The 17,598-nt window shown below is 36.3% G+C and overlaps 1 protein-coding gene across 9 annotated transcripts in view; it reads right to left on the bottom strand.

The window, feature by feature from the left end:
* Positions 1 to 17,598, bottom strand: part of FAM13C (family with sequence similarity 13 member C) — a 146,367-nt gene that overhangs the window by 58,128 nt on the left and 70,641 nt on the right. For all 9 annotated transcript variants that reach the window (XM_032842624.1, XM_032842590.1, XM_032842599.1 and 6 more), the window contains one exon: positions 17,098 to 17,161. In XM_032842624.1, the coding sequence (XP_032698515.1) occupies positions 17,098 to 17,161 (64 nt within the window). The remainder of the gene's footprint in view (positions 1 to 17,097; positions 17,162 to 17,598) is intronic.

Genomic DNA, 17,598 nt, shown 5'->3' with positions numbered 1-17,598 from the left:
CAGGATCGGTTCAACATTCACAAATCAATCAACATGATTCACCACACTAATAAAAGAAAGGATAAGAACCAGGTGATCCTGTCAATAGATGCAGAAAAAGCATTTGGCAAAATGCAGTGTCCTTCCTTAATAAAAACTCTCAACAAAGTCAGCATAGATGGAGACTACCTCAGTATCATAAAGGCCATATATGAAAGACCCACAACTAATATCATCCTCAATGGGGAAAAACTGAGAGCCCTTCCCCTCTTGGATGTCCACTCTCACCATTACTATTAAACATAGTCCTGGAAGTCTTACTCTCAATAATCAGACAACAACAACAAAAAAAAAAATAAAAGGTATCTGACTTGGCAAGGAAAAAGTCAAACTTTCACTATTTGCAGATGACATGATACTTTATGTAAAAATCCTGAAATACTCTTCCAAAAACTTGCTAGAACCAATTCATGAATTCAGCAAAGCTGTAGGAGATAAAATCAATTTGCAGATATCTGTTGCATTCCTATACATCGATAATGAAGCCACAGAGAAAGAAATCAAGGAATTGATCCCATTTACAACTGCACTAAAAACCATAAGATACCAAGAAATAAACCTACCAAAGAGGTAAAAGATTGGTACTCTAAAAAGTATAGAACACATATGGAACAAAATAGAAGAGGACACAAAGAAATAGAAAAGCATTCCATACTCATGAATTAGAAGACTACACATTGTTAAAATGTCTATAATACCCAAAACAATCTACATATTTAATGCAATCCCTATCAAAATACCACCAATATTTTTCACAGGGCTAGCACAAACAATCCTAAAATCTTTATGGAACCACAAAAAACCCTGAATAGCCAAAGCAATTCTGAAAAAGAAAAATAAAACTGGAGGCATCACAATTCCAGACATTAAGCTATATTACAAAGTTGTAATCATCAAGACAATATGGTATTGGTACAAAAACAGACACATAGAGCAACAGAACAGGATTAAAAACAAAACAAAACAGAAATGGACCCATGACTATATGGTCAACTAATCTTTGACAAAGCAGGAAAGAATATCCAATGGCAAAAAGTCTCTTCAACAAATGGTGTTGGGAAAAGTGAACAGCAACATGTAGAAGAATGAAACTGGACTACTTCTTTACACCATACAAAAAAATAAATTCAAAATGGATGAAAGATCTAAATGTAAGACTGAAAACCATCAGAATCCTAGAGAAGAACACAGGCAGAAACTTCTTTGACCTTGGCCACAGTGAATTCTTATTAGACATGTCATCAGAAGCTAGGGAAACAAAAGCAAAAATAAAGTATTGGGATTTCATCAAAATAAAAAGCTTCTGCACAGCAAAGGAAAAAATCAATAATATGAAAAGGCAGCCTATGGAATGGGAAAAGATATTTGCAAATAACATATCTGATAAAGGGTTAGTATCCAAAACCAATAAAAAACTTTTCAAAGTCAATACCCAAAAAGAAATAATCCAGTTAAGAATAGGCAGAAGACATGAGTAGATACTTGTCCAAAGACACCCAGATGGCTTACAACACTTGAAGAGATACTCAGCATCATGATGATGATCAGGGAAATGCAAATCAAAACCATGTTGAGATACCACCTCACACCTGTTAGAATCACTAAAATTAACAACAGAAGAAACAACAGGTATTGGCAAGGGTGCAGAGAAAGGGGAAGCTTCTTGCACTGCTGATGGGAATGCAAACTTGTCCAGCCATTCTGGAGAATAGTTTGGAGGTTCTCTAAAAGTTAAAAATATAACTATCCTACCATCCAGCAATTATACTGCTAGGTATTTACCCAAAGGATACAAAAATACAGATCAAATGGGTAAATGCACCCCAATGTTTAAATCAGCATTATCTACAATAGCCAAACCATGGAGAGAGCACAAATCTACCAATTGATGAATGGATCAAGGTTAATGAATACCACATCATTCATATATATGAATGATATATATGTCATATATATATATGATATCATATATATATAAAATATATAAATATTACTCATTCATCAAAAAAGAAAGAAATCTCATGATATGCAAGGGCATGGATGGAACTAGAGTGTATTATGTTAAGTGAAATAAGTTAGTTATAGAAAGACAAATACCATATGATCTCACTTATATGCAGAATTAATGAAAGAAAACAGAAGAACATATGGGAAGAAGGAAAAGAAAAAAAGGAGAGAGGGAAACAAACCATAAGTGACTCTTAATAATAGAGAACAAACTGAGGGGTGATGGAATGAGTTTGGTGGATGGGCTAGATGGGTGATGGATATTAAAAAGGGCACTTGTGATGAACACTGGGTATTATATGTACGTGATGAATCTGAATTCTACTGCAGAACCAGTATTGCACTGTATGTTAACTAAAATTGAAATTTCAAACAAATGAACAAACAAAAACATATACAATAGATACACACACACACACACACACACACACATACAGAAATTTATCCAAGCATAACTCTAAAGAAAGCCATCAAACCACAAGGAAAAAAGAAGAACTAAAAAACAATTAGAAAATAATTAACAAAATGACAAAAAGTATAGACCTACCAATATTTACTTTAAATGTAAATGGACCTATTGTGCCAATCAAAAGACATAGGGTGGCTTCATAAATTAAAAAAAAAATCCATCTATATGTTATCTGTAAGAGATTCAACTAAAGACACATGAAGATGGAAAGTGAAGAGATGGAAAAACATACCAGGTAAATGGAAGGGGGAAAAAAAAAAAAAGCCAAAGTAGCAAAGCTTGTATCAGACAAAACAGACATTAAAACAGACTATAGCAAGAAACACTGCATAATGGTGGCTGCATAATGGACACTGTATAATGACAAAAGGATCAAACAAGAGGATAAAACAATTGTAAATATCTATGCAGCCAACCTAAATACATAAAGCAAATATTAACAGACATAAAGGAGGAAACTGACAGGAATACGGTGGTAATAGGGAACTTCAACATCCCACTTACATCAATGGGTAGATCATCCAGATAGAAAATCAATAAGTAAACAGTGGCTTTGAGCAACACATTAGACCAGATGGACCTACGAGATATATACAAAATGTTCCATCCTGAAACAGGAGAATACACACTGCTTTCAAGTGTATATGGTATATTTTCCAGGACAGATAACAGGTTAGGTCACACACAAAATAGTCACAGCAAATTTAAGAAAACTGAAATTAGGTCATTCATCTTTTCTTTTCAGAATAATGTAAAATTTGAAATCAGTTGCAAGAAAAAAATATGGAAAAACCACAATACATGGAGGCCAAACAACATGCTACTAAACAACCTAAGGGATCAGCAAGATATCAAAGAGGAAATCAAAATCTACATGTAGACAAATAAAAATGAAAGCAAAGTTCAAAATCTTTGGGATACAACACCAAGTGGTCAATTATTCTATAAAAAAAGGAGCAAGAATATACAATGGGGAAAAGATTGTCTTTTTAATAAATGGTGTTGGAAAAATTATGCAGCTACATGCAAAAGAATTAAACTAAATCACTTTCATATACCATACACAAAAATAAACTCAAAATGGATTAGAGACCTGCTTATGAGACCTGATATCATACAATACCTAAAGAAAATCTGAATAGACTGATTACTAGTAAAGAAATTAAATAATCAAAAAATTTCCAACAAACAATAATAATTTCTTGGATATCAACCTTAGCAACATTTTTATGGATATGTCTCCTCAGGATAGGGAAACAAACACAAAAATAAACTATTGGGACTACACCAAAATTAAAATATTTTGAACAGCAAAGAAAACCATCAACAAAACAAAAATACAAGCTAGTGAATGGGAGACAATGTTTGCAAATGATGCATCTATCAAGGGTTAATATCCAAAATACTTAAAGAACTTACACAACCCAACACCAAGAAAACAAATAATCTAATTTAAAAATAGGCAGTAGACCTAAATAGACATTTTTCCAAAGATATAAAGTCAAAAGACATGAAAAATGCTTGACATCACTAATCATCAAAGAAATGCATATCAAAACCACAATGAAATATCATTTCACACCAGTTAGAATGGCTAGTGTCAAAAAGACAAAAAGTAAGTGTTGACAAAGATCCAGAGAAAAGGGAACCCTTCTGCACTGCAACAAAAACAAAAATAAACAAGTGGGACTATATATATCAAACTAAAAAGCTTCTGCACAGCAGAGGAAACCAACAACAAAATAAAAAGGCAATCTACTGAATGGGAGAAAATATCTGAGAATCATATCTGATAAGGGATTAATATCCAAATATATAAAAAAAACTTATAAAACTCAGTTGCAAAAAAATCCAATTAAAAATTGAGCTGAGGATCTGAATAGACAATTTTTTCCAGAGAGGATACAGTGACAGCCAATGCACATATAAAGACATGCTGAACATCACTGATTATCAGGGAAATGCAAATCAAAACCACAGTGAGATAGCACCTCACCCCAATAGGATAGCTATTATCAAAAAGACAGAAATAACAATTATTAAGGATGTGGAGAAAAGAGAACCATCATGCACTGCTGGTGGGAGTGTTAATTCACTATAGAAACGATATATAGGGTCCTCAAAAAATTAAAAACAAAACTACCATATGATCCAACAATTCCACTTCTGGGTGTTCACGCAAAGAAAATGAAAACACTAATTCAAAAAGACATATGCATCCCCTGTACTCATTGCAGGATTATTTTGTGGCCAAGATATGGAGACAATCTAAGTGTCCATCAATAAATTAATGAATAAAGAAGATATGGTATGTATGTGTGTATATACCAAATAAATATACATATACAAAGCAATACTGCTCCTCCATAAAAAAGAATGAAATCTTGGGAATTCAGAGTACACTTATCTTGATGAGCGCTGAATAATAGAGGAAATTCTTGGATCACTATATCGTACAACTGAAATTAATATACAGCATATAATACTATATGCTAGCTACACTGGAATTAAGATAAAGAATGAATGAATGAATGAAATTAAGATAAATTTACAACATAGATGGACCTTGAAAATATTATGCTAAGTGAAATAAGTCAGATAAATACCATAGGATCTCACTTACATGTGAAATCTACAAATAAAACAAAGAAAACAAAATGAATGGATAGGAAGAACAGTGGTGGTTTTCACTCTATTTAGGGGTTTGGGGTGAGCAAAATGTGTGCATGGGGTCAGAAGATACAGACTTCCATTTGTGAAATGGATAGGTCATGGGGAGGTGAATATAGCATACTGACTATAGCCAATTGTACTGTGCATATTTGAGGGTTTCTGGAAGAGTGTCTTGAAAGTCCTCATCACAAGAAAAAAATTTTTTGTACCTTTTTTATGATGATATATGATGACTAGACTTGTGATGATCATTTCGCCATGTACACAAGCGTCAAATCACAAGTGTCAGTGATTACACTCTACATCTGAAACTGCTACTGTATGTTCATTACACCTCAAAAAAAAAAAAAAGAAAAGAAAGAAAACTAAACTCAGTAAAATGTAGCACAGCACAGACCACATAGGAGCTTTTAATCTCAAATTTACTATTGGCTAGTAATTCTGCGTCTTTGGGCAAACCATACAACCACGCTGGGCCTCAGGCCTTTTATTTTTTCTGGTGCTACTGCTGCTTCAATTTCTAAAATTCAATGAATATTAGAAATCAATAACTATCCCACTAAAAAATCATAAAATCATGTCAGATAAAATATATTACCTACCTATATTGTAAAGATGGCAAGTCACACTGGAAAGTATTAGCCATTTCCTCAAATACTAATAATTTTTAAAAATTAAAAAAATTAATTTTCTGCCTGCTTTAAAATCTGAGTTTTATAGCTCTAAGAAAGCCAATAATGTCTTAAAAAGGACAAAAATATACCAAACCCTACCAAGGCCAGACTATACGAAATTAAATTGATATGTGTTCCTATCTCCCTGAAAAGTGGAGATGACAAAGTTCTTCTACTACAGGAGGGGTGAGAGAAGTGGAATATATAGGAAATTAAATGTATATATTTATATTTGAAAGATGTTAGCCAAGTAAGAGCATGTGGGAAAACATAAAAAACAAACCCTCCTCATCCTTTCATCACAAAATGGAAATTTTAAGACCAATCTCTCAATGAAAGAGTTAAGACTAATCTCTAAATAAAAGACCACCTCTAAATAAAAACACACCAGCTTTATGGAAAAACTCATGACATTGTTCTTGTTTTTCTTTTTTGCTATGAAGCAATGAAAATAATTGCACAGGCTAACACCTGGGAGTCCCTGCAGTAGACGTAGCCTCTTCTAGTCTTCCATGAGAGAGCAGGAAACTAGTAGTGTGAGGAGAATTAAATGAAAGACTGAATAACATGGAAAAGAATCATGATAGCAGAGCAGAAGAAAGAGCAGGGGCCAATGGGACAAAGCTTCAGTGAAGTGTGGGAGATGGGGAAGGCCTGTAGGCAAAAGCAAACACAGGTGGATTAGTTACGGCAAGGGTTGCTACAACTTTTCTGCTCAGCTCAAACACTTCTCAAGGTTTTCTAGTTCTCAGATGAGGAAGAATATAGGCAGTTGCTGGCAAGACTTCTGCCTTTTCTGCCAGCACCACTCTAAGGATTCTCCCAGAAATAAGAATCCAGGCTGGATAGTTGCTTCTAAATGGCAGGGCTGAATAAACCAACCAAGAGACAGTTCCAAGTTTCTTTGCTGTGTAGTACGTTTAACTGGGAATAAGAACTAGGGTTCACACTATGACCATATTTGCTACGGTATGTTCTCATTGACTCCGACAAGAAGTTGGCTAAAATTAAATGAATAATAGGACACTTCTAGCTGAGGAAGAAGCTTCAGTAAAGAAGGAAGATCACTTAATCTTAAGTCAGAAAACCATACCAAAAAAAAAAAAAAATAAATGGCATGCTTTAGTAGTCCAGCACACAAGAAAATTATTTTGCATATCATACTTTCAGAGGCCAATATTATTCAGTCCAGCATCCATTTGCCCATCTTCTGATACAGCACGCTCAGATCTAAAGTGAGAAATATAGTCTACATCTAGCCAATCAGTTAATTCTAAACTCCAAGGTCATAGTGACTGGTTCAACACGGAAATCTATGCCCCAAGCTACATAAATGAAACTGAAGTATGGGACTTTTTACAGCTAGAAAGAAGAGATTCTTTCACTGTGTGGTAGGCAGAATGGCCCGAGATTCCTGTACCCTGTTTATTCAAACACTAATCTAGATGTTGCTGTGAGGGATTTTATGGATTTAATTAAACCTTAACTCAGCTGATCAAAGAAAGATACAGACATTTCTTGGATATGTCTGACCCCATTAGATAAGACCTTTGAAAGCAGGGTTTCTACCAGCTGGTGGCAAAAGACAACATCAGAGAGATTTAAAGCACAGAAGGATTTGGTGTACTACTGGTGGCTCAGAGATGAATGCAGCCATGTGAGAAGGAATGCAGGTAGCCTCTAAAAGCTGAGAGCTGCCCCCCAGATGAAGACAAGCAAGGTAACAGGGACCACAGTCATACACTTCAAGGAATTAAATTCAGGTAACAACCTGAATGAGCTTGGACGTGGAAACTTCTCCAGAATCTCCAGATAAGACCCTATTGCAGCTGATGCCTCATTTCAGTTTTGGGAGACCTTAAGCAGAGAATCCAAGTGAATCTATCCAGACATATGACCTACACAACTATGAGCTAATAAACAGGCATCCAAAACCACTAAGCTTTTATTATAGAGTAATAGAAAACTAATATATACTGGAATTGCTAGCTCTAAGAATAATGTTCCCAGAGAAAGATCAACCTAAAAATAAATACAACATAGGAAAGCAGAGCTAAGAGATGAAAAGAGATGGCATCTACATGACAACTTTTTAATCCTTGGATCTAGCCATGTACAGAGCCTACCTTATCCTAAAAGTTCCAACTGTGTAAGTCAGTAAAATCCTGTTATTATTAAAGCCAGGTTGAAGTTTCAGTCACCAGATAATTGAAAAGAAAAAAAAAATTCTTCAATTAATTCTGAGCTACAGGTAAACCCTATGGACTGGGGTTGTATTTTAACAGAAAAATAGAACTGACTATTCCTTCAGAAATAATACCATTTACCTAACTGAGACATATCAAAGGCCTAAAGAAGCTTCTTATTATATTATTTTCTCAAAATTAAGACAATTTTGAGGGAGAAAGATTTCAAATGAAATAGTAAGTAGCACCTTGAGTTCTGATATGACTTGAGGCCAAAGTATTCATAGGCTAAACTTTGAATAGTAATAAAAAGACAACCAAATCTTTCACATGGAAACAAACATATAGACACATGCATATAGGGTCCAAAGGGCCACCACAAATGTGAAAATTGGTCTACTTTTAATAAAATGTAAGATTGAAGGGTCCTTCATTGACTTTAATGCTGAGGCTAATGTTGAGCTTTTTTGACTACAATGACTCAACAAATCAGGGGTAACAGTAGTTATGTAAAAGAAATGTGAATTTTTCACACTGATTTTAGGTAGGTAAATGATCTCTTTCATGGCCAGCAAAGTAAGACAGATGTCCTCTTCATGAAATAAGAACTTCTTATTGATATTAGGTCATTAGTGCCTATTTGCCACATGTGAATAATTTATTACACTTGTTTCTTATAACATAGACCCTTCTTGAAAATTCCAATGGCACACCTTAAGATATAATTTCTTTAAGGTAGAACCTCGGTCAGAATGTAGCACAGCAAAAGACTGAATCTAATTACACTTTGGGCATCTTTTCTTCCTCTAGTTTTGCACCAATCACTGAGAATGATGATACCACAAACACGTCTGGAAATGTCCCATCTATTTTTTATAAGGTCAAAACTAAACTTCAAAGCAAGCGTAGTATAGAATACATCTCTAGGATGCCATATAGGGTCAATTAACACCTAAAATGTTCCAACTCTATTCTGTAAACTCAAAGAGGACTCCTAATGGAATCTTCAGACTAGAACAGCACCTCAGAATATTTACTCCATTAAATGATTCTATTATCCTCTTTTTCTAAGCACTCATAAAAGGAGTCCAAAATGGCATCAAAGGACTTTTGAGTGTTGTCCTCTTTCAGCTACATTAGATTTTATTGGTAAACAAATGACCAATTGGTAAAATGACATAGACAATGTGACTACTCTTCTATTAGAAAAGCTAAAATAATGTGACTAGAATTTTCTCCACTTTTAGAAACTGTTTCCTTTTCCTACTCTCCACTTCACAGTTAGAAAGAGGCCAATAATGTAGGAAGGTTAAATTAGCATTACCCCTTTGACATTCACTGCTAAGTTATCAATTTCTTCTCCCCCATAAAAGGCATTCCATGACCTGGTTGTACATGACTCAGTGATTTTCATCTGGGTTGGTTTCTTCCTCTCCATCAGAGGTCTCTTCCATATTGAGTTATCTCAGTGTCAGGCTAATAACCAAGTTAATATTTGGTCCCATAATTCCTCAGCCCTGTCAACTATAAAGCCAACTTAAATATGGCTGGCCATCTCAGCAGGTTGCCTTAAACTCCTAGGATCTCAAACCTTCTAAGAACAATCTCCATCTCATCCATCTCTTCCACTTTGCCCTATAAGTAATCTTATTCTAGACTCTTAATTATATTAAGGTTCTAGATTCTCATGTGCTTCAACAATCAGTCATTTCACTTGGACTCCTTACTTAGTGGGAATCAATGTTTCCAAAGTTTGATTCTGGAGACATGGAACAAGCCAGAAGTATCTCCCTCAATTATCCCTTAAGACTAAGGCACCTTGAAATTCTCACATCAAAGTTGTAGGGTTTACTGTAGGCAAAAGTCTAATGTGGCATGCATTTATTTTCCCATTCCAGTGTTGAGTATCTGCTTCTTTGTGCTTGGCATGTCTCTTTTGGATAAACATTAACCCATGGCAAGATTTTTTTTTTTTCAGATTTATAAACTGGTTCCTTAGGCCTAGAGAGGTTAACTGTATATTGGTCGATGACAGTATAAGATAGTTTTATAGCCAATGAGCCTCAGAGGGAAAGGAAATAAGGAATCCATATGATAGCAATTAAAGACAAATTTCCCTTTCAGGGCCATTAGCTTGTAGCTAACCTTACCTCTAGGACCTTGGAATTGCAAGCAAAAAGTAAAATGGAAACAAATTCTTATTCTCTCAGCAAAAACTTGTTTTATCCACAAGTTAAATGCAGAACACCTACAAAGTATTTATCAGATAAGAAAATAAAACATTTTTTTCCTAAGCACAGAAGTCATGGGCATTGTTTTAAGTGACCATTTCCTTGTGCAAGATGATAACAGAAGAGCTAGGTTGGGCAAATATAAGGGCAGAAAGAAAGTCAAGTTGTCCCAGAGCTTCTGTCTGTTCCTTAGGATGACTGTACTATTTCAGTTCAGTTGACCTCAATTCTATACCTTTAATCACATAGCTTCTCTTTGTCTTGTATAGGATTGATAATTACATTAAGAAATTATGTCACTTTTATAGCACTATTTTAGCACTATTTCCTCCCCAGAGGACTTCCAGGAAAGACGGTAAAGTAGGAGGACCCTAAGTTCACCTTACCCCACAGATACAACTAGATAGCACTCACATGATCAGTGTAAATAACCCAGAAAACAACCCAAAGACTGACCAACAAACTCCATAACTCAGTGTACAGAAAATACCACATGGAAGAGGGGAGAAAGGGCAGAGACACAGTGGGGAGCTAAAGGGACTGTGGCTGCCCACAGGAGGGAGTCACAGGTGTACAGAGGAAAGAGAAATAGATAGACCCTCACATTGCGGATCCTGCATGGGGAAGACAAATAACATAGCATTTGACTTTGAAAACCAGAAGGGCCAAATTTTATGCATTCTTACAACCAGCAGGACTAAAAACCTGGAAATTTAAAAATCAGTAGGCTTAGCTCTGGGAGAGCCAGGAGGGCAAGAGTAAACTGAGTCCTTCCTTTAAAGAGATAACTCTACAAACAGCTCATGGAGATACAACATAGAAGCAGCAGTATGAAGAATTCCTGGGGCATATAGGAGGAAGAATTATTTACTAATTACAGAGTGTGTTTTAGAGTGACAGATTTCACTAAAGGACTCCTCCAGGAATGAAGGAGCTCCCTCTCCTACCCCCAGCATAAACCACGGCCATCTTTGGGAACCAGCACAGCCCTAGCATTCATGATCTAACTTGCTTACACTATACCCTGCCCCCTCCAGACTGGCCTGCTTCATTTCTGGGGCTGTGAGTCCTTTTTCCCAGAAGACCAGTGCAAAACTTGCTGACATCATGTCTCCAGACAGCATGCTTTGCAAGGCCTCCACCTTGTTGTAGCAGCAGGTCTACAGGTCTCCTACAAAGATACGTATACTTTGTTAAAACTGTGTGCCCTGCCCATGTGCATTTGTCGATCTGACCCTGGCTGGCCCTGGTCTTGGTAGCAGTGGCATGTCCCTTGCAGAAGAAGAAGACCAGCATGCAAAATTTATGGGCATTGTACCTATCCTACTCCTATAGACTTTGCAGAATGGCCCCAGATGGTCCAGTGTCAACAGTAGCTGCATCTCCGCTGGAAAAGGCAAATACCACCTCATTAAAGATGCATACCCCACCCACTCCTTCAAGAGCAGCAGACAGCTGACCTTCCTAACACAGAGAAACATACAAAATGAGGAAACAGAGGAATATGTCCCAGATGAAAAAAAACAGGACAAAACTATAGCAAGAGACCTAAGCTAAATGGAGGCTAAGTAACATGCCTGATAGAGAATTTAAAGTAATGATCATAAAGATACTCACCAGACTTAAGAAGAGTGGAGGACCTCAGTGAGATCCTTAACAAAGAGATAGGAAAGAAAACATTAAAAAAAAATCAGAGATGAAAAGCACAATAAATGAAATTAAAAATGCACCAGATGGAATGTATAATGGCTAGAGGAAACAGAAGAATGAATTAGCGACCTGGAGGGCAGAGTAATAGAAAGTAATCAAGCCAACCAGGTGAGAGAAAAAGAATTATGCAAAATGAAAATAGACTTAGGGAAATAAGTGACTCTATCAGGCATAATAACATTCACATTATAGGGATCTCAGAAGAAAAAGAGAGATAAAAGGGAGCAGAAAATTTATTTGAAGAAATAATAGCCGAAAACTTCCCTAATCTGGGCAAAGAAACAGATATCCAGATTCAGGAGGCACAGAGAGCCCCCAACAAAGTTAACCCAAGGAGGTTCAAACCAAGACACATAGTAATTTAAATCATAAAAAGTAGAGATAGAGAATTTTAAAAGTGACAAGAGAAAAGAAGATAGTTATATACAAGGGAAACCCCATAAGGCTATCAGTGGACTTTAGCAGAAACTCCACATGCCAGGAGAGAGTGGCATGATCTATTCAAAGTACTGAATGGGAAAAATCTGCAGTCAAGAATATTCTATCCAGCAAGGTTATCATGCAGAATAGGATACAAACAAAATCTAAACCAGCTTTATGACCACTAAACCAGCCCTACAAGAAATATGAAAGGGGACTCTCTGAGTCAAAAGGGAAAACCGTAAGTAAGAGTAAAAAAGAAGGAAGTACAAAAGCAGTAAAAATAAGTATATCTGTAAAAATCTGACAAGGAACTTACAAACTAAAAGCATGTAAAATATGACACCATATACCTAAAACGTGGAGGGAAAGAAATAAAGAACGGGTTCAAACTTAAGTGACTGTCAACTTAATATAGACTGCTATATGCAGAAGATGTTATATGCAAATCTAATGGTAACCACAAATCAAATGCAGTAACAGATATGCAAAAACTAAAGAGAAAAGAATACAAGCATATCACTAAAGAAAGCCAACTTATGGTAAGAGGAGAGTTCAAGAGAAGAAAGTAACAGAGAAGATCTAGTATTTGTTCCCCAAACCAGGCCTTCAGATGACTGGCCTTGAGGCCTAATCCCTCCCCTCAGTAACTCTGGGATGGTTTGCCTTGTTCATCCTTGATGGGAAACTGTGACTAAATTCTATAAGCACTGGGAAAATGAAAAAAAAAAAAAATAGGGGGAAGGGGGGAAAGGTAGAATCAATGAGTGTTAAAACTGAAACGGCTCTTAGGGGTGCCTGGGTGGCTCAGTGGGTTAAGCCTTTGCCTTTGGCTCAGGTCATGATCTCAGGGGCCTGGGACTGAGCCCAGCATCGGGCTCTCTGCTCAGCAGGGAGCCTGCTTCCCCCCTCTCTCTCTGCCTGCCTCTCTGCCTACTTGTGATCTCTCTCTCTGTCAAATAAATTAAAACAAAACAAAACAAAACAAAACTGAAAGGCTCCTAGAATTAACCCAATTCAAACCTCCTGCCTCAATTTTACAATGGAAAAACTAAAAGAAATTCCTATACTGCTTTATGATATGCAGTCTCTAACAGAAAAAGTGGTTTGAAGACCCAATGTGCTGTGCTTTCTCAGGGAAGAGAAGACCCATTAGTTTTCTTCATACATCTGTTATTTTTCTTAATTGGAAATGGAGCCAAGAAGGGGATTTACTAGGATATGATGAAGGAAAACAATGTTTGTTCTCATTTACCCTCAGCTTTTTGATCTATTGAGTGCTTATCAATTATATGGATGTAGAAGAATAAATAAAACCAAGGATAAAGATGGATGAGACATTGTTTGGGGCACCTGGGTGGCTCAGTTGGTTAACTGGCTGGTTCTTGATTTCAGTTCAGGTCATGATCTCAGGTCCTGGGATTGAGCCCTGTGTCAGGCTCTGTCGCTCAGCAGGAGTCTGCTTGAGGATTCTCTTTCTCTCTCTGCTCCTCCCTCCCCCACTCTCTCTCTCAAATAAATAATAAATCTTTAAGAAAAAAAAAATGGATGAGAGACATTGATAGATCTCAAGTCTAGAATATTTTTCAATTATGATCCAGAAGACCCCAAAAATAAAACCTTCTGATGTCTTACAGAGGAAAAATCTGACAGTTCAGCTCAATGGCAACAGGGAAACTTACTCAGTTTTTCATAAACAAACTCCTATAACACAGTCTCAGAGGCACTAAAACCCATGGGATGGGGTTGCATGTCCTGTCAAGAGACCCAAGATCAAAGACTAGTAGCTTGAGAGTCGCTTAAGAAAAGTGAGACTAGCCAGAATCAAATCTATACTCATGCCAAGTGAATATAAGTGAATGTGTTTTCCAGTTCACTGGGAGGTTCCATGCTGGGTGTAGAGCCTACTTAAAAAAAAAAAAAAAGAATATTGAACTTTATAGCCAGTTCACTGGGAAAGTAGGGGAATATACCCAGAGACAGGTGTTTATATGTAGACAAATCATACCATGTATTGTCTTACTTAGTATAGGACACCTGGAGTCAAGTGTCAGCTCTGGAACCAAGCTGTAGCTGAGGCCCATCTATCTGTGACAGAGCAAGTATAATTAAAAAGTTCAAAAAGTAGAAGTAAATTAACAGATATGAAATTTTAGGAAAATATAAAGTACATATGTAACATCTTAAAATTTTTATTGTGTATATACAGCATTAGGGTCTATGGAAATGTCTGGAAAATATTTAAGAAACTCTTTTGACTTTAGACTTGCAATTGATGTGAAGAAAGAAAGCAGATATGCATCTGGTGGGTTCATTTCAGAGAACTATATGGCTATGTGTGAATGGTGGGGAGGGGGGCAGTGGTAAATAAAAATAAGAAAGGAACAAAGGGGAATGAAGACAGCTAACATAACAAAAAAGTCTTGCATTTCTGTTTAGAGATAGAAGGAATACTTCTGTAAAAAGTCAGCTGTACAGAGACCAAATAGCAGTTAATTTAAAAAAAATGTTATCAGTAACAACTTACCATAATAGTAAAAAACTAGGGGAAAAAACATACAATGGGTTACAGCAAGGAGAAGAAAACTAAAACTACCTGCTAAATATGTATGAATTTCAGAAGCATAATACTGAGTAAATGAAATCAGATACAGAAAAGTACATATAATGCATTTATAAAAATCTCAATAATAGACAAAACAAATTTATTTTAGTCTGAAGAGTAGTTATCCTTGTTGGAGAATAGTGACTGGAAGGAATTATACAGGGGTGTCTGGGATGCTGATAATGTCGTTTCTTAATCTAGTTCATCCAGCTGTACATTTAGGATATATGCACCATTATATATATTTTTCTGTTTCAATTAAAAATATTAAAGCAGTGTTTCCCACTGTGTTCCATAGGATTCTTGCCTAAATAAATGTTACGACGGGATTCTTCCATAAGAGAGTCTGGTTTTCCCTACGTTGGGGAAATGCTGAGAAAAACCCAGTTAAATATATATCTACTCTATAGGATGTCTTCATCAATGTACCGACCCTCCCTGCATGGGTCATACTTCTCCCATTCAGGCTTTCCTAGGTTTCCTCTGGCCCCCAAATTTTAGTCACAATAGAAAGTGCACCAAAGATGTGGACTGGAACAAACATCCCACACAGTTTACCCTTTGAGTGGAACAAAACACTGAGCACACACCACTCTTATCAACAGTTTGGATCAGCAGCATGCCCTTATCATCGAAGAGCACACATTTAAAATAGGGCATTGCCTATTTTATTTTGAATACATGTCTCCATTCAATGTTCTTGCACCCATGTAATCCCAGAGCAATAAACTGGCACAGTTCATGAAATTTGCCAATACAATGTAGCAAAGAAATACAGGGAAGCAGATTTTCAAATAGATCTTTTCGCATCTGTGATTTCAGAATGCTCAAGTAATCTCAGCATTCTTATGGGCTTCTAGTTCACAAATCTGAGTTTCTCCGAAATACTTGAAACCTATCACAGGCTGACTCTTACAATCACCTCATTTTTCTAGTCACTTGTGTCAAAACAAATCAGCGCTTCTTTACAGCTAGCATTTTGCTTATAAACAATGTGTTCATTGATTCAGCCTCTTGCCTCTTTTTTCTTAAACTCTTTGTCACTCTTATTACCATGAATGAGATTGGGGAATTTGAAGGCCATCTCTATGCACAAATAAATAACAAGCAGTGTTCTGTTTTTTTAACTTTAGGTCATTTTCCACAACTTTAGTTATTTTTTTTAACTTGATTTAATCAGGCAGCTGGTTTAACTTTGGCTATTCATTTCTGCCAAGTTCTAAAGTAAAAAATGAAAAAGAAAATCCCCTAAATTTAATTAATTGCCTTTTCTTGGAGGGAGAGAAGAAATCAATCTTCACGTAACAAATAAGCAATTTGCCTCATGTCCATCATCTTTCTTCCCGGGATCTGAGCATCAAGTCTTTTCATTCCTTTTGCTATGATCCTAATCAGATATACCACCCACTGCTCCTTTATTATAAAATGAGGGCAAGGGAAACTAGACAGTATTTCAAGCCAAGGTCTTAAGCCAAAGCATTCATAATAACAGTGATCCTAATTATGTTATATTGATTTCCAACAGGAGAATTAAATGATCTATTTCAAAGAAAATTTAGACCAAACATTAACATAATGATGTCCAATTTGATGAGAAATCATTTGGATTGGAAAATAGGACTTCAATATTTCAAAATGTACTAAGAAGACCTTATTGCAAACACCAAACTATATCATACTCCACGGATAAATAGTAAGCAGGTTTACATTTGAGACTACAAAAGCCCTGAGAAGGAGAGAGAGAGAGAGAGAGACGGAATAAAATTAAGAGAAAGAGTTACAAATGTAACTGCCACACCATGGTTATACAATCCTAAAGCAAAGTCGAAAACAGAATAATGAAATGACTGCTGGACTTGGTTTAGGTCCAAAATGTAGTGAGCAGTCTCTCAGATAATTTTAAATCTATTTGCTCCAGAGTGAGGAAAAACATTACCCAAAGAGCTACAGGGAAAACAAACTCACTTAAGAGCAAAAACACTTAAAGTTTTAATCAGAAAGAATTCCCAATACTAGGAAAAAAGAATAATAAATTTCATGATTGGCTAATTCATTTCATACAACCAATAATGATGGCACCTACTTCATTTAAGTCTTGATGAGTCTCAAAAGCATCCTTTGACCAAATGGCAGCCCTCTGGTCGATTCTGTAAAATATAAAGAAAAGTTATTTCCATTTAAAAGAAATCTTTCAACAATGCACATTTGAAGCTAGCAGTTACAGATCTGGCTGTACCCTTGTTCAAAACCTTCATTGGTGTCCCACTGACCACAGAATAAAATCCAGACTCCTTATAATAGTCTGTAACACATCACAGTGCTTGAATTCTGTGCCTGAGTGTCCAGCCCCACTTCCTAACACTCACACCCAGTCCCCTACACTCTAGCCTCTCTGGCCTTCTCTTGGTTTCTTGAACACATATTGTTTGTTCCCTGTTCAAACCATCCTAATCACTATCCCAGACTGTTCTGCCCCAGATCTTCATAGAACTGACTTTACCAACATATAAACCTCAGTGTAGCTGGATGTCACCTCCCAACAGGCCTTCCTGATGTCCTTGACTAGAAGAAGCCCTCCCTACAC

This window comes from Lontra canadensis, unplaced genomic scaffold (genome assembly GCF_010015895.1).
Source record: "Lontra canadensis isolate GAN:19392208 unplaced genomic scaffold, GSC_riverotter_1.0 scaffold3, whole genome shotgun sequence".
NCBI lineage: Eukaryota > Metazoa > Chordata > Mammalia > Carnivora > Mustelidae > Lontra > Lontra canadensis.
This window is presented reverse-complemented; position numbering and strand designations above follow the sequence as displayed.